We start from the raw sequence: 23453 nt of genomic DNA, 5'->3' as shown, positions 1-23453 counted from the left end.
GATGGTCCTATGATGTGGAAAGAACTTTCCGACAAATTGATTTGTGAGTTGGTCCCAAGTGGTGATTGACTGCGGTCTCAAACCGTAAAACCATGTTTTGGCCTTTTCCTTTAAAGAAAAAGTAAACAAACGCAATTTCAAAGAGTCTTCGGATATATGGTCAGGTTGTAAAGCCCGGACAATTTGTTCAAACTCTCTTACATGGTTATAGGGATTCTCAGAATCGAACCCTCGAAATATAGGAAGTATTTGTATCATGCTTGCGTTTAGTTCAAATGGGCCATCAGTCTGGGGTAAGACGATACATGATAACTGACTTATTATGTTAGGGTACATGTATTCATGGAGACTACGGAGTTTATTCACACACTCGCCCATTTTTTCAAAAAAATTTGGTTCTAATGGGTTTTGAAAATTTGGTTTGAAAGGGTTTTGAAAAGAAAATTTGGTTTTGCTTGGGATCAAATTTTGGTTTTTGAAATAAGGAGCAAAGTTTTTTTTTTTTTTTTTTTTGAAGCCCAAATTTTAGTTTAAAAGAAACTACAAGCCTAACAAACAACTAAATTACAAGCCCAAATAAAGAAAGAAATAAAAATAAAACTAATTATTACAAACCCACAAAAAAAAAAGAAAATAAAAATAAAACTAAAATTATTACAATCCCAAATAAAGAAAGAAATAAAATTAAAATAAAAAAATTATTACAAGCCCACAGATTAAAAATGGAAGCCCACAGGTTGGGTTCTCTTAATGGGTTTAGGCTTACCTTTGAAGCACAGCCCAGCTGCTCAGTTTGGTTGCAAAAGCCCAGTTGGGCTTTGGATCATCCTTCTTCAACTCCTTAACAGAGGCCCAGTTGGGTCACAACTTCTACTCCAACAGCACCAGGCTCAGCAACAGCTCCACAGTTCAGCAACTCCACAGCACAGGAGCACAGCAGGCAGCAGTTTCACAGGTGAGTTTTTGGACTTCACAGCACAATCAGTCAGCACCAGAGTCACAGAAACACCACAAACTTGTACAGGACAATGATGCAGGTGATGCAGCAAAACAAAATGCAGAGATGCTAATGCAGTCAAGAATGCAGTACAGTATGCAAAGAACAATATGCAGAGAACAGGCAGTTAACTTCCAGAAGCACCAGCAAGTTAACAGCAGTGGTGCCCACAGCAGCTAGGGAAGACTCAGCTAGTGAAAGCAGCAAGTGAGAACTAGCTACAAGGCAGTGCACAGCAAGTTAGGCTAGATGAACTAAGTGCAAGGTAAGTTATGAACTGAGATGTATGAACAGGAAACTGATAGTAGGTTTAAGATGCAGATATGGTATGAATCAGTCAAGATGCAGTTAAGAATGCAAGATGCAGTTATGTTATGAACAGCAAGATGCAGTTATGGAATGAGATGCAGGATGACAGATGCAAATGGCAGAAGGTTATGCAAGATGCAGTTATGTTATGAACAGCAAGATGCAGTTATGGTATGAGATGCAGGATGAACAGCAAATATGCTATGATGAACAATAAAAGAAAAAAAAAACAGCAAGATACACAGCTGTAACAGAAAACAGAAAAGCAAGATACACAAAGCTTCAACCACACAGCAGCCAAGTCCCCGGCAGCGGCGCCAAAAACTTGGTGGACCCGGGAAAGCGTATAAAATTGAAGCGAAATGAAAACGGGCCTACAGTAATACCGCAAGTGCACGGTCGTTGGTTGTAGCTCGTGCAAGTACGGGTCGATCCACAGAGACTGGGTGTGTTTTGGAGTTTTCTAGCTATTTTGGGCTCTAGTTGGCTATTGGGCTTTAGGTTACCTTTGGGTTATAAGCTTGTTTGATAATGAAGTGAACTGAGCTTGGGCTCAGTTGGTCTTGAAGTGCACTAGGCTTGACCTTTGAAGTGCAATGGAATGGACTCAATTGATTTGGTCTTGGGCTTTTGAGTTTAGGCTTTTGGATTAAGCCCACAGTTGACTGAATTGGGCTTCTAGATTAATCCAAGACTGAACTGGGCTTTGAGCCTTAACCTAAACTGTGGCTGGGCCTTGGGCAGCAGGACAGTGGCCAAGGCAAGAGCTGGAGAAACAGCAGACAGCAGGAGTGGAAGCAGACAGCTGCAGTAGCAAAGCTGGTTGAGGTAGCAGCAGCAGCAGTGGAAGGGAAGCAATGCAGCTGTCAGACCAAGATAAGGCTCTAGGCCATGACACTGGCCAAGGCAGACTAGCACAAAGGCTAAGTCAAGATAGCTAGCTCTAGGACCAAGCTGATACAGGGAAAAACAGGGTCAAGGTAGTGCAACAATGCAGTGAGTTAACATGGGAGAATAAGGCACCAAGCCAAGACAATGACATAAAGAAACCATGAAGCATAGGGCAAGGCTGCAGTGCTTATGTACAAAGTAAGGTTACAGTGACAGTGGCAATGGTGTTGCATATTTACAATGTGGTAATGGCAATGACAGTAGAGAAGTGACAATGCAGCTGGAGTATTTACAAAGGCCAAAAACAATTATGAAACTAAGGTGGCATTTACAATGAATGGTGACATAGTGCTAATGTGATAGTGCAATCCAAGTAATAACAAAACAGAGATAGTTGCAAACCAAGGCTACAAGCCAAGGGCAGTGGGAGAACAAGGCACAAAGGCAGCTAGCCTAAGGCAAAGAGTGAAGAAAGAACAAGATACAAAAAATGAAAGGCAAAGTTGGGAGCCTAGGCATACAACTAGAGTGGGAAGAGAACTAGTTTGCTCACAGTCACTAGTGAGCACTAGTTTCTCCCCACTGCTCAATCAATCCAATGCTTCAAAGGCTTTAGCCTAACATTCACACAAAACAGTAAACATCACAACTAGGTTATGAATCCACCTTGTGACCTAGCCAGATGGTGTAATTCTATGTTAAATCCCTGTCCCTAATGGAGCTAGGTGAAGGTTCAAGCCTGCCTATGTTCCAGGGCATACATAAACGGAATGGAAGGAGAAGAAGCTTGCTAATGAGCACTAAATTCCTCCATTTCTCAATTAGCTCAATTTACAAGAATTATAACCTAACATTCCACCTCTAACAGTGACTTAAGGCATCATCTCAACCTAGCTATACACATACACATGAGAGCTCACATAACAGCAACAACAACAAAACAATTACTAAACAGAGCATTGAACTGAACATAAACAAACACAGAAGACATAAAACAAAAACATGAACTGAATTGAAACACAAAAACAGCAACTGAATTGAAACTGAATAAGAGTAATGGAATAAACATAAAGATAGTTGCAAATTAAACACTAACCCTTGAGACACTGGCTATTCCAGTTCTCTTGGGTGACACACTGGCTAATCCAGGCATACCCAACAACACTTACATCAGTTCTATTTATACCCAAAAACCCAATTTAGGGTTTACAGAAAAATTCCCCCAAATCCCCAAATTGAACAGTGACAAAATTAGGGTTTCTCACCTAATTCGACTAATTTAATCATACCCATGTTGCCACTGTTCTTCCTCATGCTCTCCTTAGCAGTAATTAGGGTTTTCTCGAAAATCCCCAAATTAACTGAAATTAGGGTTTGGGTTTTTTTTCTTACCTTGATGTGACAAATCTCCTCAATTAGCATCGACCCATATCTTCTCTGCTTCTCCTGGTGCCTTTCCCATACCTTGATTTCTTCTCTAGGTCACCTACTTCATCAACCTCTCACGCTTAGGGTTTCAGGGAAGAAACGTGAGAGATTGAGGGAATAGGGGGCTAGATAGTTAGGGGGTGATGATGGGTTGGTAGTTTAGGGATGATGTGAGACAGGTAGAGGTGGTGATGGAGTCAGAGCAGGTGGAGAAGGTGGTGGTGGTTCTGCAACTGTCGGGGTAGGGGAGAAAGAGGAGAAGTCGATGGAGAAGAAGGAGGGGGCGTTTGGTTAGGGTATAGGTATAGGATACTATTGTGTTGAGCAGGTGTAGAGGATTTTGATGTTTCGCGAAGATGGACCGTAGGATTATATGATGATGGAATGATCCAACGGCGCAATGGAAATGGATGAGGGGAGACCGTTGGATGATGAGATACATCAAAACTGACGGCGGAGATCGAGGTTAGGTGTTGTAGTGTTAAGCGGAAGTATCGAGATTTGATGAGAAGGCAAAGAAGCGACCGTAGGATCTAAATGTGATCTAATCTGAAGGCTTGGAATCTAGGTACTATGGTGTTTTGCAGAGACTTCAGATTTTGATGCTCTACGAAGGAGCGACCGTAGGATTTCGATGTAGTCCCATCCAACGGCTGATAATGGAGGCGGTTATGGATATAGAAAATGGGTTTGGGTAAGGGTTTTGGGCCTTGGGTATGCCAAGCCCATATCTTCTTTAAGAACAAATCTTTCTTCTTGAGCCCATTTCTAGTCTTTTGGGTTTATGCGCACCATTCTTTGCGGCTTCCTTGCGTAATTTCTTCCGGCTTTTCACCACTTTTCTGCTCTTTTCGCTCCGCAATTCATCCAAACTTTATTTATTACCTAAAAATATAAAATTAAGTAAGAAAAATATTTATTCTTGAAAACAATGAAAATACAGAATATGGGATAAAATGTAGAATTAACGCACAAAAGATGAGTAAAATGCCAAGAAAAATATATAGAAATATGCGCTTTTTAGCACTCATCAATGTGCTCCTTCTATTCATTTTTCTAAACCAGTGCAGTTGTCTCATTTTTGTGTTAGCCCTATTTGGTCTTATGGACCCACAATTATTTCGACTATTGGTATACGACTTTGGAAGGTGACAATTCATTTTGAGGTATTTGATGTCTAGATAAAGACTTTAAATTTAGCATTTTCTGGGAGGCACCTACGCTCATGCTTACGGTAATATCCTTCCTTATTTCTTTTCCCTCAAGTGGTAACAGTTTCTCCTTGTTCATGTTTTTAATTTCATCTTTAGAACATTGAGGACAATGTTAGATTTAAGTTTGGGGGTAAGGGAGAAACTTCTAGCGTCACGTGGTATCCGGTTAGCTAAGTTTACATTCAGGTTCTCACCGAAAAGATAGAAATTAGAATGCTAGGGATAACAACCCATTGAGACATTAGAGAAAAAAACATTGAGATCCTTGAAATTCAGGAGAGAACTTGTTACTTTTAGAGGGTAACCGTGATGGACCTAACCATCCATGATGGAAAGGCAAGTAGGTCATAAGGAAATGCCAGAAATACAAAGCAACCTATCATGTAGTCTTAGTTACTGGATTACCACTCTCTCTCAGTAGAAACTTATCAACATATGGAGCGACATCAAAATCTATGAAGAAAGTTGAAGAAGTTTAAGGTTTAGAAGCAACAATATAAAAGAATGATTCAAAAAATCAAAGTTGAAGACTTAGTTACAAGAAGTTATAAGAGCAAATGATATAAGTTGTTGAAGTTCATGATACCAAGACATCATAAGTTGCGAAGATCCAAGTTTTAAAGTCCTTCTCTCATGGCCATATAAATTTTGTCTTGTAATTTTTGTGTCAAAAAAAAAATGAAAAATTGAAAAATGAAAAAAATCATCGTTTCGTTTTGTTCAATAAGGCCATAGGGAAGTAGAAATCTATAAGGAAGTTTCAAGCAAGAAATTAAGGAGAAAAGTTAACATGTCAAGGTTCTACGAGGTTCGAGAGTTTATCATCAACATTTGAAGACCGAAGAAGACGTTGTTTTTACTGCGTACTATGAGAGAGTCGAAGAAACATGCATTTTGGTTGCTTTGTTAGTCCGCTTTCAATATGGCACAAGATCTTTCTAGCACTGGTTTAACTCATCACACGTAATTAGTCCAGCTGTGTAGCAGATGTCCCTCTCATATTTATCTCTCTCCTAATCTTATCCAGCTGTAAAGCAGCGGACGCATCTTACAATGTTTATCTAGCTGTGTAGCGGATATCTCTTTATCTAGCAGTGTTGCGGATGTGTCTCCCCTTTTCTTCAGTCATCTTTAGAGCTGACACCTTTAATTTCTCTGGCATTCTAGTTACTTGGAGATAGGTTGAGAATTTGTATGTCCTCATAGCTCTTTGGATACTTTTGACCAATTAGAAGTCATGGTTTTTGTGGGTACACCTCTGATAAACCCACCCGAGTTTAACTCGGTTTTATTTTCGTTTTGCTCGAGGACTAGCAAATAATAAGTTTGGGGGTATTTGATAGACACATTTTTGTGTCTAAATTGTTCTCAATGTTTGTATTGTTGGAACTCGATTTTTGTACTAATATTGTGTTTTTTTAAGTATTTTTAGGTATTTTTGAGTAATAAATATTGTTGGAAAATTCGGTTCGAAAGGTTGCTCGGAGAACTCCCGGAGAAAGTACTTGAAACACCCCAGAAAAAGTGTTAAAGGCATCCCAGAAAAGGCATTAAAGGCACCCTCATTTTGGATAAGGGCACCCCTAGACATCCCAGTTGTTAAAGGCACCCGTATATTGGATCAGGGCACTTCATCTTCAACCTTTGAATATTTGAATTTTGGCGGGAAAATTAGGGTTTGAGAATTGGAAGCTTTACAATAAGACTAAAGTGTTGATTATTGAATGGGTATCTTTCTTATGCCTAAACAGACCTGGTATGGTCGTCCGATAGAAGCAAAAATGGCTAGAACAGTGATTTGAAGCAAAAGTTTCAAATCTAGTTTTTGGCGGGAAACTTTTTGCAGACTCGCTGCAAATTTTTGTTCTAACTTTCGATTGTGTTTTGATGAGACTCAACGTCTGAAATCGTTAGGGGAGGTGTTATTTGGCTCAACAGGCGTGGTATAGGTGCTGGATTCAGTCCAATTGGACTAGATAACCCGCAAGCAAAATTCAGGGGAGTTTATTCTCGGAAGAGGCTATCACGGGATTGCACAAGATTTAGACGTGTTTGGAGTGTGTTAAACTGGAGAAGAAACGTGTAGAAGACAAATAAGGATATTCGACAGCAACAGAATCGTGTGAGAAGACCAGAATGGAAAGAAAATATTCCCAAGAATATTTTCTTTAACACCGAGTAATGAAGGATTATTGTGGGATAATGAGCGAGATTTCTTGGTGTTTTGCGGTATAAATAGGTTCCTGGGGTCTCATTGAGGAGGATGGAGAGTTTGGGCGGAGATTAGAGCATCACAGAGGCGTGAAATCAGAGTTGCAGAGACGAGTTTTTTGCTGGTGCTGTGAAGAACACGAAGAACAACGACCCATCAAAAACTGTCGTTCATGCTACAGTAACATCGACACTTTGTAGGCAGACTTATTTGCTACAGTAAAAACGACAGTTCATCTTTATCGTTCTCTGTAATAGTGTAATTGTAACACTTATAACTGTTGCGAATCTCTGTATTAGCTCTTTTCACCTCTTTTTATACACTGTTGAGCTATGAACCAATATTTTGAGCGAGTGAATAATATGAGGAGCTAAATCCAACCTTCGGGGCGATGGAGGAAGCCATTCTTCCAATAATTATGTGGTAAAATTTATTTAAAATTATTTACGCAATTCTTTTATGATTATTTGCACCGAATGAAAATTGAGTAAATGATTTTTATTAATTAGTTGTGTTTTCTCTTGATGAAGTATGCTTAGTTTAGGATTTTTGATACTTCATGCTTGCGATTAACAATTAATGTTTTGAAAATCTAGTTAAGGCAATGATTAGAATCACAAGTTCTTTTAAATTGGAGTAATATTGTCTAGAATTGCATGATAAAAATTAACATTAAATCACATGAATATTGGTGAATGGTGAAATCCTGAACCCCAGTTTCTCTAATTTAATCTTTACATCAATTTTTACTTGCTTTATTTTCTTTATTCTTAAAATTTACATCTAAAATCACAACCTTCACAAGTCTTAACGAACCTCTTTCTTACCACTTCTACAACCACTGTAAAAATATCATCAGTTAACGACTTAAAAAATTCATTGGGATTCTGAAGCCAGACCCAACTATTTTCTCTGTAGTTGCGTGTTCTGATCTTACTTTGTCCTATCGTATTGAGTACTATCTTCTCTAAGATTTGCTCGAGATTTAATCTCCGATTGGTAAGACAAAAAGTAGTCACAAAAATCTTCGTCTCATCGTTTGTGATTCCACAATATCTTGTTCTGCTACCATACATTTGAGATCATTGTGAGGTGATTGATGTTACTAAGCTTTTCTTCGGGAATATAAGTCTGGTGTATCAATTGATTCCTGTTCACCTTGATTTATCAAAAGATGGAACAAAAACTCGTAGGTATTTCTGTGGGAGACAGATTTATCTATTTAATAGACTTTTCTGTATGAGAAAGATTTGTTTATCAAGTCTTCGACTTTGGTTCGTAGCAACTCTTAGTTGTGGGGTGAGATCAGCTAAGGAAATCAAGTGCATAGAGTCATGCTGGGATTCATATGCGTATGGAAAGTGATTGTACCTTAATCAGTGTGATATTGGTTAGGGCTCAACTACATTCCAGTCCGAAGTTAACTTGTAGTAGGATAGAGTCTGTAGCGGCTTAATACAGTGTGGTGTTCAAATCTGGACTAGGTCCAGGGGTTTTTCTGCATTTGCGGTTTCCTCGTTAACAAAATTTCTGGTGTCTGTGTTATTTCTTTTCCGCATTACATTTTCTATATAATTGAAATATCACAGGTTGTGTGTAGTTCAATCAATTGGTTAATCCAACCTTTGGTTGTTGATTGAAATTGATTGACGCTTTGATATTGGTCTTTGGTACCATCCAAGTTATTTCTCATATTAATCCGGCTCACAGATTTCTATATGTTCGATTGCAGATTGATTTGAGAAATAGAGATCTAACTCTTGGATGTATTTTCCTTGATTGAGTCTGATTGTCTAGTTAATTCTCTTTGAAATATATTGGAGTTAGTCCATACAGATTTCTAAGCGAAATATTGGGTGTGGCTGTTAGACCCCCGTTTTTTCAGTTTATGAGTAAAAAAATATTATTTTTGCAACATGTGTAAACCTTTCTAAATGATGGTCTAAATAACATCTTCATGTAAGATTATTATTCCTATTTTTGGAGATGCTCTTGGGCAACGTTGTGAAATCGTGAATCGCGATACGAGTCCTTTTCATATTTTTAGGATCGAATCACATACTGAATCGTGAATTGAAGGTTGACTGTTATTACCTTAGAAACTTAATTTAGGATTATAAATAGGTCAAATTCACATAAATCTAATAAAATATGCTTCAAAAAAAAATCTAATAAAAGTCTATATTACAACACAAACAGACTTGGATGGTTCAACACTTAACCAAGTGAGAAGGTGGACAAGGGATCGAATTCTCCTTAAATAACTTTTTAAGTTCAAATGGGATACGTCAGAAAAGACACAAATTAATTTGACTGGCCAAACCAATATCAGTCAAGAATCACATATTTTACGAGAATCTTTCTGATTCTCAATAGATATATACTGTTCCTAGCAACGATTTGAATCGGAATATTAAATATTGAACGGAATCGTACGAATCGAATCTTAACTCGTATGATTGTAATAACTATGCTTCTATGCAACTTTTTAAGTTCAAATGAGTGAATTCAGAAAAGAAACAAATTACTTTGACTGGTCAAACTAATATCAGTCAAAAATCGCATAAATTAGGAGAATCTTTTTGATTCTCAAAAGATACGGTTCCTAGCGACGATCCGAATAGAAGTATTAAATATTGGACTGAATCATACGAGTCAAATCGTGACTCGTCCAATTATAATAACTATGCTTTTAGGCAATTCTTATGGCATGAAGGTAAAATCATACATAACTTAAGGAGTATCCATATATATGTGGACCGCATCAATGAGTGGCCAAATCCACCATGGGTAAATATCAAAAATTTTGATCCATCCGGTCACTAGTAGACCAGATATTCCAAAAAAAAGAATTTACGAAAAACTCATCCCGTTGTAAAGTGTCCGATTTCAAAATTTTGAAATTAGGAATGCTGATAAGCGTTCCTAATGTGAACAAAACCAAAACTATATTAAGAGCACTTATATCTGTCCCTAATTGCGTCTATTCCAAAAATGAAAAATTCTATCGGATGAGTACAAAAAAATAAAAAATATATATACATCTGGATATTCATAATCTGTGCGGAAATCCTATAGACAAATTTGGGAAAACAGGTAACCCAAAACCTTGTAGGAGGTCTACAAATATCTCAAAAGGCGACGCCTATTTTACATCAAATATACACAGACGACTGTGTATTTGTGCAGCCTGTACCCAAGCCAGGATAAAAGGGACTAGGTTGTGTCGAGGCTGGCAAGACGACGTAAAATCTGCCGTACTTTCATCAGTTGGAATTCATTCCTTTGCTAGCACACCCTGACTTGCTCAGGAAAAGAGGTTATATTTTCGGTTTTCGTACGCAGACGACTTCTTCGTCACTTACAAGGCATGGAAGGAGAGCAACAACCTTTTCAAGACTTTGCTTCAGTCCTATAATTCCTCAACATGATAGTTAATTAGCACAGAAAAATATACAATTATCCACCATCCGAGACTGGAACAACATGATGTGGGAAATCTTCATCATTTCTTTGACATGCCAACCACCTCAACCTCACCTATTTATTTAAGGGTGCACTTCAAGAAAGGGAGGACCTCTACTCACGTCTTTGTTCCACTGCTTCAGCGTTTGGCACATAAAGCAAATGGATGAATGACAAAATTCCTTATGCCTGCAGGGAGATTAGTGGTCACCAAAATTTCATTTTCACCTACTTCCAATCACCTTATGCTAATATATATTCTACCCACCTATTTGCATAAGCAGATAGATCGTATCACCAAGAATTTTTTTCTGGGGACATGACTCTACGACTAAAAAACTACATCCTTTAGGTTGGGAGAAACTAACTAAACCGAAAGCTGAAAGGGAGCCAGGCATAAGGAAAAGCAAAAATCACAATGAGGCATTGCTCATGAAAAGTGAAAAAGCGGGGGTCTAACAACCAAACCCAATATTTTGTTCGGCAATCTGTATGGACAACTCTAATACAATTCAAAAGAATCAGCTAGACAGTCAGAATCAATCACGGAAAAGTATCCAAGAGTAATATCTCAATTTCTCAAATCAATCTGCAATTGAACAGATAGAGATCTGTGAGCCGGATCTATATGAGAAATAACTTGGATGGTACCAAAAACCAATATCCAAGTGTCAATCAATTCCTATCCAACAATCAAGGTCGGATTTACCAATTGATTGAACTACGCACAACCTGTGATACTTCAACTATATAAATAAACATAATGCGGAAAAGAAAGAACAAAGACACCGAAAATTTTGTTAACGTGGAAACCGCAAATGCAGAAAAACCCCGGGACCTAGTTCAGATTGAACACCACACTGTATTAAGTCGTTACAGACACTAACACACTACAAGATTAACTTCAGACTGGAATGTAGTTGAGCCCTAACCAATCTCACACTGATCAAGGTACAGTCGCGTTCCTTACGCCTCTGAATCCTAGCAGGACTCTATGCACTTGATTCCCTTAGATGATCTCACCCACAACTAAGATTTGCTACGACCCAAAGTCGAATACTTATAAACCAATCTGTCTCCCACAAAAAAATCTATTTAGATAGATAAATATGCCTCCCACAAAAATACCTATGAAGTTTTGTTCCGTCTTATGATAAATCAAGGTGCACATGAACCAATTTATAATCCGGTCTTATATTCCCAAAGAGCAGCCTAGAAATATCAATTACTTCACAATAACTCAACTATATGGTAGTAAAACAAGTTATTGTGGAATCACAAAGAATTAGATAAAGAGCTTTGTGATTACTTTTTATATCTTATCTATCGGAGAAAAATCTCGATCCACTCTTAGAGAAGATAGTACCCAATACGATAGAACAAGTAAAATCAGAATACACAACTACATAGAAAATAGTTGGAACTGGCTTCAGAATCCCAATCAAGTCTTCAAGTCGTTGGCCTAAATAGTTTTAGGAAAAACCTAGGTTAATGGATAACCGACTCTAGTACACAACTAGTATCACACATGAGGTGTGGAGATTAGGTTTCCCAGTTGCTAGAGTTCACCTTTATATAGCTTTCAAATCAGGGTTTGCTTAGTAGCAAACAAAGCATTCATTATTCACCATTAGATGAAATCCTGATTTAAGATGCAAGCTAAGTTTTGCTTGAAACCAAAGCAATATATCTCCACCGTTAGATGGACTTAGCTTATCACACACAAATGAAATTTACTTCATTTGGATATGGGTAACCGTACCTAAACGTGTACATAAGGTTGGCTCAATAGTAGTTAACCAAAGTTATCTATATGAACACTTTTGTCTAATCCACATTAATCTAACACATGTAGATCAACTATGATGATCAATCAATCATGAATGATAACCAAAAAATCTAATTGTGTTCTTCATAGAGTTGTTCAATTGTTAACAATTACATAAATTTATATATGATCCAATTGAAGCAAAATCGGAATGATTCGAAAGAATCAATTCATGAAAACTTAAGTCACGGTTTGCAAAGATTGCATTCCATATTATATAAATGTATTTTTTCATGAGTATGAATTCATACTTTGCCGATTTTCGAACTTGAACCACTTAAGTTTGCATATGGGTACGCAAACTTAAGTTCCGGACATTGGTGATGAACCAACAGTTTGCAAACGGGTACGCAAACTTTAGTTACAGACCAAACTCAGGTGAATAAGTTCGCAAACGGGTATGCAAACTTAGTTCTCAGACTTCAACAGTTAAATCAGTTTGCGAAGGTGTATGCAAACTTAAGTACCCTGACTTAACAGTTAAAACAGTTTTCCAACGGGTATGCAAACTTAGTTTTCGGTCCTGAATTATATCAAAACAGTTCTTACACTTAGTACACAAACCGTAATGTATCCAGACATGGGTTTTAGCCCTTACCTCCCATTTCAATCATTGAAACATTCTTAGAAGACGATAATGGATGTTTCACACACACCATTAGCTAATAAACAATTTTCAAGTGGTCGAATGACCAATACGAAACTTTCCAAGTCAACATCAAATGACTGTCTCACACAACTCATGTAATAATGATGAATTTAGCTAAGACATAAATCTACCAACATGTAATTCGAGAAATATATAAGCGAGTTATACTCAGCTCGAAATATCAAATGTGTATGATACGAAAGACTATATCGTATACGACTTTTGTCTCAATAGAAGATAAGTAAGAATAAAATAGACTTCTGAGGATAGATAAGTTTTAGTCTCCACATACCTTTTGTTTATGAAGTTCCTCCGAGTTCTTCAGTAGATCTTCGTCTTCAGTTGTAAGCGGCGTGAAGTATAAATCTCAACTATACAATCTATCCTAGTCTGAAACTCCTATAGGTAGACTAGAATTCAAGACTATAGTTTTGATCAACTAAACTTGAAAAACAAGCTTGAGATAGCAACGCTAACGAGTTCGACCGAGCAACGCTCTAACAAAAAGAATTTGGACTCTACATGATTCGCCTAACTCCATCTGGGCAAGCCTCGGCTATTGGAATCTCAAACAACAACTTATCTTCCAAGGCATGATACTGATTCCTTTCTCCTTTATTCCACAATGAAAACACTTGGATCCCTCATACCTTCTTTACAACAACTTATATTCCATCGTATTGGAAACGGTCTAGCAACCACAATTAGAAAATCTTGATCATGTTCAATGTTACCCATTATGGTATTAGTTGATAGCATTGACCTTCATTCTCATAACTGAAGGCATGATAAGCTAACTAACCTTCCAACCCTGGTAACCCAATGAATCATAAACATCCACCTATTTCTGGAAAATAAACCACTACTTCATGTTACAAATGCGTAACCCAACTGGCTATAACCGTTCTCACTTAAACCCCCTCCCAGTCACCAAGTTCTTGTGGACCTTACCATGTCCATCAAAAATAATCTTTTCTTGTGGGAAATAATCAATGAAGGTCTACCGACCTTCTCTATCCTAAAAGCATTGATCCCACCGATACAAATATTTACCCTCATTACAATGCTGAGACGGAATCAACTGAACTCACTGCCTAGTTCCAGTGACTGCCTACCACACACTTCCCACGCGTATTTCAATCAACCCAAACACCAACCAAAATTCGCCAATCGAGTTAAATTCCCAAACAACCATTTCCAACTCCTGCAAGGCACTATCCCAAACTTATCTATTACGTCATATTGTTTTCTCTTCTGATCTATATGGACAACAAGAAATGGGCTCATTCATAAAAAAAAAACACATAACGACTGAAGACATCTTGAAGAAATCCTTAAAGTAGCAATAAAAATTCGTTTGGGAAAAAGATATCACACCTTCGGTTCTCCCTAGATAACCACCCACCGGTAACCATCAAGCAACATCAGAACAATAATTATTTCAGTAGGCTGGTCCAATCCGGATAGGAATAGGATAAAAATCAACACCGATAGAACTTCTTATAGAAACCCAGAAATTAAAGGAGCATGTTTCATTTGCAGGTATTCAGAAGCGAGACCTATAATGGATCTTTTGCAACCATTGGGAAAAACCACTGCAGTAATAGCCGAAATTTGTGTCACGTTAATGGCATCCAGTTTTGCGACCGAAAGAAGATGGCCAAAAGTTCTTTTTGAGACGGACTCTGAAAACCTCATGCGCTTCATAAAATCCTTCGTTGAACCTCCATGGTATCTTTCGGGAATAATTGTTGAAATAAAACAGAGAATACAGAAAATTCCTCATTGCACTATCCGAGACAACTATAGAGAAGGAAACCAGGTGCTGGACGGACTAGCAAACTATGTAGCTGATGGAAGGCAATCAGGAAACCTCCCAACAACAATCTGGGACCATGCAATCCCACAATTTCTTACCAAAATTTACTAAATGACTCCATCCGTACTAGATATCCACGTGTAATACTTCTCTAGTTGTTTAATCTATTCTCATATGTGTGAATGGTATGTATGGTCAGCTTATGACCGAATGGACTTTCCAGAGAAACACCCTCAGGAAAACCCCTACATATTTGAGGTGTACCATCTGGAGTTCACAAATATATAGATGAAAAATTTACCCATAGTAACATTTTTGGTTCATAAAATGGGAATCATCACAAAGATGTGGAGAGATTGTCCCTTAGGAGTTGCTCTTATAAAATCAAATATATTTTGTTAATTTTTGTAAAAAACATGAGAAATGATGTGACGAGCTTTTCCCATAGGAGTTGCTCTTATAAAATCAAACATAATTAAAAAAACATGAAAAATGATGATAATTTGCATTGGAGAATGCAAAACCTCACTCTCAATTATACAAATTTGGAAAATCCATTAAAAATTGTATACTCCAATTCAAATTAACATCTCATATTTTTTGTATTTTTTCAACGAAATGATTAGCTGTTATCTTGTGCACGAACGATGACAACTTATTTACAAAACGAAAAGCGAAAAACAAAAGAAGAGTTCTTTGCTTTTGTTAACCCTGTTTCCTGATAGTTTGAAATTTAAAGTAATATCGAAAAAATAACAGTTTAGGCCCCAGTATTTGAAAAATGTGTTCATCTACGAGCAGTCCGTTGAGTCAGGAGCTTCGTTCAGAGAGGCATCAAGGTATTTGTTAGAATACGGACATCCAACTCAAAACTAATTGGCAATGAGTGGAGAGGCCCTAAGAGATTATAAACCGTAAGATCTTAGATTGCCTAACAATGTGGGACTAATAATCTCAACACACTCCCTCACGTGTAGCCTCGTTGGGTCTAACACGTGAACAATTAAATCGGGTGACACAGAGTAAAGACGCGGTCAATGACTCGTCGCAAATAGACTGCTCTGATACCATGTTAGAATACGGGCATCCAACTCAAAACCAATTGGCAATGAGTGAAGAGGTCCTAAGAAATTATAAACCGCAAGATCTTGGATTGCTCAATAATGTGGGACTAATAATCTCAACGGTGTTAGATCTCAGAAAATAAGTAGATTATGGGCCTGAGACAAGTTAAGCCCTCGGGACCGGATAAGCTTCTTGTTGAGGTGAAACAGGACAATGCTAGTCCGTCCCAAAAAAATTTGGCTACCGAGTCACATTGGCTTAATCACCTGGAAAGCTCACGAATGACGGTTGTTGAAAGGCTCTTGTAGTTATAGAATCCCAATCTCCAGGTGATGTCCTAGGACTATGTTAGCAACCTTCTTCATCCCCTTGACATGACTGATCAATTTTTCCTTTTGTCCTGTGTATATTTTCACCGACCAAATGATCCTTTACCGGCCATCATAAGAGAAATATACAACAATTCATTCCATGTATCCGGTATACCAGGTAAGCACCAATGACTACAATCCTCACGATTTAATGCAGCTGCAATCCTCTCCTCATTCGTTTTCCACCCTTTTGCATAAATTGAAGGGTGTCCATCGGTTCTGTAGTATGTTAGTTTGCTGACATTCAGATATATGACCGGCATCTTTATTTGACGAATTGTGTCTTCAAGTATGTTCACCTGCGGAGAATTCTTAACTATATATGGCTCACTACTCATGATCGGTTCCGTTTCTCTGCTACATTTCCCGCCTGTGTTCCATTTACCTCCACTGTGCGCAATACGTAGAACCATAAGTACATGATTAAACATTGCAGTGACTAAGAAATTTCTTTAATTGAGGAAAGAAATGTCTCTAAGACTCGCAATTACTTACCGGAAGTGGCTAGCTGAGTATCCTCTGAAAACAACTTGGGTCTTGTTAGGATCAATGTTCTTGTCCATCCATTTTCTCCAAGTAGTAAGAGCTTTCTTGTATGCCTCTCTCATCTCTAATTTCGGGTGCAAGTAATTGCCTTCTTGAAAATAATTTGATCTGCAATTTTAATACCCATATAAGGCACATAAGAATGACAAATTAGCAATATATGTAGGATAACTTTTTTTTTGCCTTGTGGTGTGCTCACCCATTCTTAGTTTTATCTGTAACCCACCAATGCCATGAATCGAAAATTACAAGATCAGCGTCACGATAGAAGGATGTTGCACGTTGGTCAATTACATCCAATCTCATTCTCTCCGGCTCATTCTTTCTTCGATTCTTAGGATTGGTTTCATAAACAAGAAAAGGAGACCACACAAATCCTACCGTATAGTTGTAGTCCTGGTTAGAAAAATAACAGCAAGTAGAAGAAAATGAATTAGAAATCATAACTGCAAAATCAAGGTTCTGATTTAACAAAATGAAACTTGCCTCGTATTTATACGCTTTATCGCCTCTCATTTTGAAACCGAAACGCCGGGAAAGTCCATGAACTTTTGTTTTATCTGGAACGGCATTCCAAAAGATACAAATCAGCGATTCAAACATATTCCTATTCAGAGAATCCCCAGCAAACACTACTTTTTTCCCTCTTAATCTTTCCAGAAAATCGGATGCATTAAGAGAACTGCAACAAGAACAACAATAAAAGGATTTGAGAACCATTGGTGTCTGACTAATCTCAAACGCATTCATTATACACCAAATTCTGTCAACTCAAATGGAAGCCAAGATGGTCAACACAAGTCAACAGTCGGTTAAAGACTCAAACTCACAAGTCCAAATTAAGAAATCTGTAACTGTCTGATTCAAAATTAAAGACAACAATTTAAGATTCAGAATTAATTTGCAAGTAAAAAAATTATATACCTTGGAAAATTATTGTTACATCCTGCATTTGTTGGGCGAGATTGCCATCTCCATTGCAATTTTAGAAATGCATCATCAGGTCTTCCGTTATTGTAACAATCAAAGGGTTGTCTACCAATATAAGGACAAATACCTGGAGGATAAAATGGTTCTCGGATATTGCTGACCGGCCTTACCCATTCACCTTCAAATATATTGCAATAGGGCCGACCATGAGAAGAATAGGCATCTGCATTTTCTGGTTTCGCATCATACAACTTACTGCTGTACTGTTACTAGAAAAATTACCAGGTGGAATGCCCAATTCTTTAACTTTTGGAGGACCACCGTAAACAACACTAGAGTAGTTTACACTTTTCGTTCGATCCGTCTGTGTGAATTCTTTTGTTAACTCTGGAGAAGAAGAAGCCGTTATTGTTTGATTCTGCGCGGTTGAGCTTTCGTTTAGCTCTTGATAAGGATTTGAAGAAAAATCATTTCTGGTAACGCTAGTAGTAGTTGTAGTGTTGGAATTATCAAAAGAGAAGGGAATTTTTTGTTAAAATCTGTGAAGATTATTTTGAAGCATGGGATTTATAAATGATGGGAACATGAAAAAAATTATTGTTACGATAAGAGTTGAAGCACCGAGGAGGAAACCGAAACCAACGAGTACTGATGATCCTTTTCTCCTCGAACCTGCACAATATATTGTTGCCAAGGACATAACTTCTCTAATTTCCGAAGTTGTTTCATGAGAATTTCTTGTAGTAAAATGAAATCATAGAAATCGAAAGATTGATGTTCAGGGTTCAGGAACTATTCCCGTTGACAAACAAAAGCTAAATATACGACATATTTTTAATTAGAAGTAAAAATAAATAGGTTAATAATTAGGTAAACATATCAATAATTTAGGCCAGGTTCCAAATTTTTTTTTTTTATTTTTATAATTCATGCCTACTGGCGCGCGCCTATTGAATGTGTTGGTGATTGATCGATGGTGCGTCGGAGAATGTGTTACGGGGTGATATCAATTTTTGGTTTGACTTTCCTCAGATCTTGTATTCATGTCACTGAAAGAAATTCAGTTTTTGTACAGTATGTTACAGGGTCTAATATATAATTAGGCCTGTCAATGGATACCAATTTTCCGTTAGCCGATACCGATAATCCGTTAGCCGTTACTGCTACCATCCGACATAGCGGTAAACGGATATCCGATACCGATAAGCTAACGGATAATCCCTTCTTAACGTAACGGTAGTGGAACCGTGTATTTCTGTTAGGTTTAGTTCCGTTATCCGCTAACGTGCGTACTGCATAACTGGTTATGCACATTTTCTTTGTACTGCATAACTAGTTATGCACATTTTCTTTGCATCTGCAGTGATTTATGATAAGCATAACCTTTGATGCATCTGCATAACTAGTTATGCACATTGTTATGTACTGCATAATGTCTTATGCATCTGCATAACTGGTTATGCACATTTTCTTTGTACTGCATAACTAGTTATGCACATTTTTTTTGGGCCTGCGCATAAGTTCCCCTTTTTATACGTTATGTATTGTTTGGTTTATCTCATCTCATTCAGTCATTCTTCTGTTCTTCACTTCGACACAACAGAGAAGTTCTCAGAGAGAAAAAGAGAGAAACTACGGATGATGAATCAAGCATCGTCTTCTCTGCCTTAGAAATCATCATCTTCTCTGTGTGATTACTGATTAGAAACTAGGGTTCTCTTCTTCAATTTCCTTTGAGTTTAATTTCAATCTTCAAAACTCAATTTTCAATTTAGGGTTTCTGAAATTAGGGTTCACAATTTCAGATTTGTGAAATTAATCATGTCCCAAAGCGAAAGAGGAGCATCAAACCATGTTGGGTCTTCACAAAATCTCTCTATTTCAGTTGCATCACATTTACCTGCTGCTGCTGCTGCTGCTGCATCCAACCAAGTTCAAGCTTCTGGAGTGAATTCAACACCTGCTTCTATTACACCTGCAATTCATCCTAGAGAAGAAGAAGAAGAAGATGTAGAAGTAGATGAAGACCCAATTATAGTTGGAGAGAAGAAAAAAATGCGCTCAGTAAGGTCTGATGTATGGGTTGATTTTGAAAGGAAGGTTGGAAAGAAGACAGTAAAAGGTGGGAAGGAGGTTGGGGTACTGATAGCTGAATGCAAACACTGTCACAAGAGAATACCTGCTCCCAATAACCAAGGAACCAGCCGCTTGCATTACCATGCCAAAATCTGCAAAGAAAAGCCTGACAATAAGAAAGGACAAAGCAAGATTACTTCTGTCAAAACAGGTAATGCTCAAACCAAGTTAGCGAATTGGAAGTTTGATCCTGTTGTTACTAGGACACTAGTTGCCAAAATGATTGCTAAACATGGTTATCCAATCACTATAGTTGAGCATCCTTATTTTAGAGAGATGTATTGGAAGTTCCAGTGACAAGTGTAGCATCAGAATCTATGTTTAGTATTGGTGGCAGAGTTCTCACATCTCACAGGAGTTCATTAGCTCCAGATCTTGTTGAAGCTTTGCTTTGTTTGGGTGATTGGCTGCCAGATCTCACTCTCAGTGACAGTGATAGTTGTGTTACAGGTACATCTTAATCTTTTTTTTATTTGCAATTTATTGGCTTATTGCACTGACAATGACATTGCCAGCTTAAAATGTCTAACACTTTTGATTTTTCTTTCAAAATACAGAAGTTCAGGACTAAGGAGTAAGGTAAATGCATTTGCAGATGCAGTTGGCACTTGGGACTTGGCAGAGGAGAATCTGGAGATGGAGGAGGAATGCATTTGCAGTTGTTGACTCAAATGGAGATGGAGATGTCTTTTTTTTGCAAAAAAAACATGAATATTATGAACTTGTTTTCTTGTGTGGCAATGGCATGAACATCTGTATGTCTTTTTTTGGTGTGGCATGGATTTAGAACCTGTTTTGTTGGATTTTAAAGCTGTTATGTGTACTTGTTTTGTGTTTTTAGCCTGTTTTGTGGTTGTCCTGTGACTTACCGGACGACAGCGGAAAAATATCCGTTATCCGGTAAGTCCAACGTAACGGTAACGTTTTTGAATTTCTTATTTCCGCCGGAAATGAACGGTAACGGATATCCGCTAAATTTTAACGGAAACGGCAGCGGCAGAGCCTATTTTCGTTACGTTAGCATCCATTGACAGGCCTGTATATACTAGTATTATGTATGCTTATGCCAGAAAATTTGTTGCTTATCGATGCGCTAAGGATCGGTTTCGTTTGTTCTTGACTTTTTTGTTGACTTACTAATTGACTGTGTAAAACTTACTATGAACAATTTTATATGGATTCGAAGCTAACATTTGGACTATAAGTTCCCCTTATTAAACTCTAAACTCCTACAAAAAAAAAAAATTCGAAATACTAACCTCACCATCTACCGAATTAAATTTCGACTGTTAATTTTCAACGACTGATTTTCAAAGTGGTAGATGGTGGATTGTCCTCATTTTTGTAGGATTGTCGTAACACCAAAGTATTGGCTTCAAATGTTATGAAAAAAAATCATGGGTTTCCTATTCTTGGACCGTCTTCATATTGGGGTGGATTCCAAATCTAGGTTTGATAGAATTTACGAAAGAGTTTAGTTTCCGAATTGGAGACTAATACTTGGTGGCGAAGTTTATGTTCTCTATATAGGCCTAAAATTGTAGGTTCGTAGACATCCAACCTAAAAGAGTGGTAAAAACCTTGTGCTTAGGTTTTGGTTTCTTTGTTGGGAGGGTCGAGTGCTACCATGAATGTCAATTCAGTGTGAGAAAAAAACTGGTAGAGTTTTGGTGTTCTAGTGTTAGGGTTAGGGCGAAACCAAGTTTGTAAATTGTTCTCATATTTATCCTGGGTTACTAGCAGCAGTAAAAAAGGTGACGAAGATGAAAAAGAGAAGAGGTTGGGTTAGAGCATAGCTCGGTCAACCTCGCATGCGTTGCTATCTCAAGCATGCTTATCAATGTTAGTGATCAAAACTATGAGTCTTGATTTCTAGCCTACATAACTAAGTCTCGGACTAGGATAGGAAAAGTGTAGTTAAGCTTAAGGACTTCATGGCGATTCATCATACAACGACGAAGATCTATACAAGGAACCGTGGAACTTCATCAACAAAAAGGTATATGGAGATTTGAAATTATCTATCACTCAAAAGTATATCTATTCTATCTCCTACTTCTTATGATACAAACGTCGTATGCTATATAGACTAGATCATACATACTTGACATTTCGAGCTGAGCATTCATTGCTTATCTTTTATCTCGAAATCGTGTGTTGGTAAAGAGTTTCGCTTTGATCAAGTTTATTTCACCTAGTGACGTAAGCCATGAAAAGTTTCAATCACTTTGAGAATTGCTCTGATGTGAATCGATCTGTGAATAACGGCTACATAGCGTCCTCTGAGAATGTCTCAATGATTGGATGAGTTAATATTGGCCTTTATCCTGTCTCTTATTTTTTAGTGTTTGCTCCGTTTTGTTGCACTTGTTCTATTCTCTTGGACTTGGGCAATGGGATTCTTGGAAAAATCCTATTCTAAGCTATTTTGTGGCTGTTACAAGAGTGATGTTGGTGAATCACAAAGAAGGAAGTTCGAGAGCGGGTAGTAGTTCACATTTCTATATATTCTTGAGTGTTCACAATCATCTCATGTGAACTATGGTGCATAGTCGTCAATGACTTTGTATGTTCTTCTTTGTTAAGGAAATCTTTTTATACGCTTTTGTTAACCACTCTTGGTATAAATCCGTGCGAAAAAGATTGATTCTACCTTCTAAGGGCAAAGATTGTTATTGCAGTATTAGTCTTTATGATTTTGTGATATTTTAATTGTTTATGGGATATGTATTGTTTGCATCCGTGAACTTGAAGGTCCCATATGTTGTCAAAAGTAAAGTCGTTCATAAATTAGCATTCATATTGATGAAAGGACGAATGGACTTTTGATAAATACAAAAGTTATGCATAAGCAGTCATTTATTTGACGGGAAATAGGGTAAAATCTTTTGTGTGACAAGGATAAAGTCTATTATGTCGTTATGCAAATAGTGATGGAAAAATAGAGTAGATCCTTGTATGTATTCCACGGTATTGATCTTCATTGATCCATTCTTTTTGTATTACCGTGAGGCTCCGTAATGTGACTTATGTTGAGCACGATACAATTAAGTCGATTATTCTTATTAGCTTGTTGGTTGTTCCATAAGATGCTATATGTCGAGCATTATGAACTAAATTAATCATCTTGGTTGGTTATTTAGTTATTTTCTCTGAAAGTCTTCTTTTGTCGAGCAAAATCTTTTGACAATTAAATTGATTACTTTTGTAATTAGTTTGGTTATTTGTATTCCAATTATATTAATTATGAGTTTTCTTGTAAATAGTCTAGTTGAGTTTTCATATATTCCACAAATTCTTGTGTTGAGTACATGAACGGCTATACTAATCATGTTCTATTGGTTGATGTAGCCGTATATTCCGTAAGGTTTTCCTTATGTTGAGTATGTGAACGATTAAGGTAGTCATCTCCGTATGATTACCTTAGTTGTAGCTCCGTAAGTTTACTTATGTTGAGCACCTTCAATTAAATTGATCACTTTTGTGGTTTGATTTAGTTGCGTATTCAAATTGAATTAATCATGGGTTTTCTTGTGATTAATTTGGTTGGGATTTGGATATAGAAAATCATTTCTATGGTTTTTGGTGTCCAA

At 37.4% G+C, this 23453-nt stretch overlaps 1 protein-coding gene across 2 annotated transcripts; it reads right to left on the bottom strand.

Moving 5' to 3' along the window:
• Positions 1-15882: 15882 nt before the first annotated feature.
• On the bottom strand, positions 15883-18494 carry LOC113293252 (protein trichome birefringence-like 2). Of its 2 annotated transcripts, none has more exons than XM_026541953.1 (5): positions 17719-18494; positions 17281-17476; positions 16994-17190; positions 16744-16902; positions 15883-16638 (listed from the first exon to the last, which is right to left on the bottom strand). In XM_026541953.1, exons 2-5 carry the CDS (start codon positions 17395-17397, stop codon positions 16290-16292), a joined length of 822 nt encoding a protein of 273 aa, XP_026397738.1. In that variant the 5' UTR covers positions 17398-17476; positions 17719-18494; the 3' UTR covers positions 15883-16289. The 2 variants fall into 2 exon arrangements, with proteins under 2 accessions (XP_026397738.1, XP_026397739.1); XM_026541954.1 differs by having other exon boundaries at positions 17281-17354.
• Positions 18495-23453: the final 4959 nt, after the last annotated feature.

Source organism: Papaver somniferum, chromosome 7, assembly GCF_003573695.1.
Source record: "Papaver somniferum cultivar HN1 chromosome 7, ASM357369v1, whole genome shotgun sequence".
Taxonomy (NCBI): Eukaryota; Viridiplantae; Streptophyta; class Magnoliopsida; order Ranunculales; family Papaveraceae; genus Papaver; species Papaver somniferum.
This window is presented reverse-complemented; position numbering and strand designations above follow the sequence as displayed.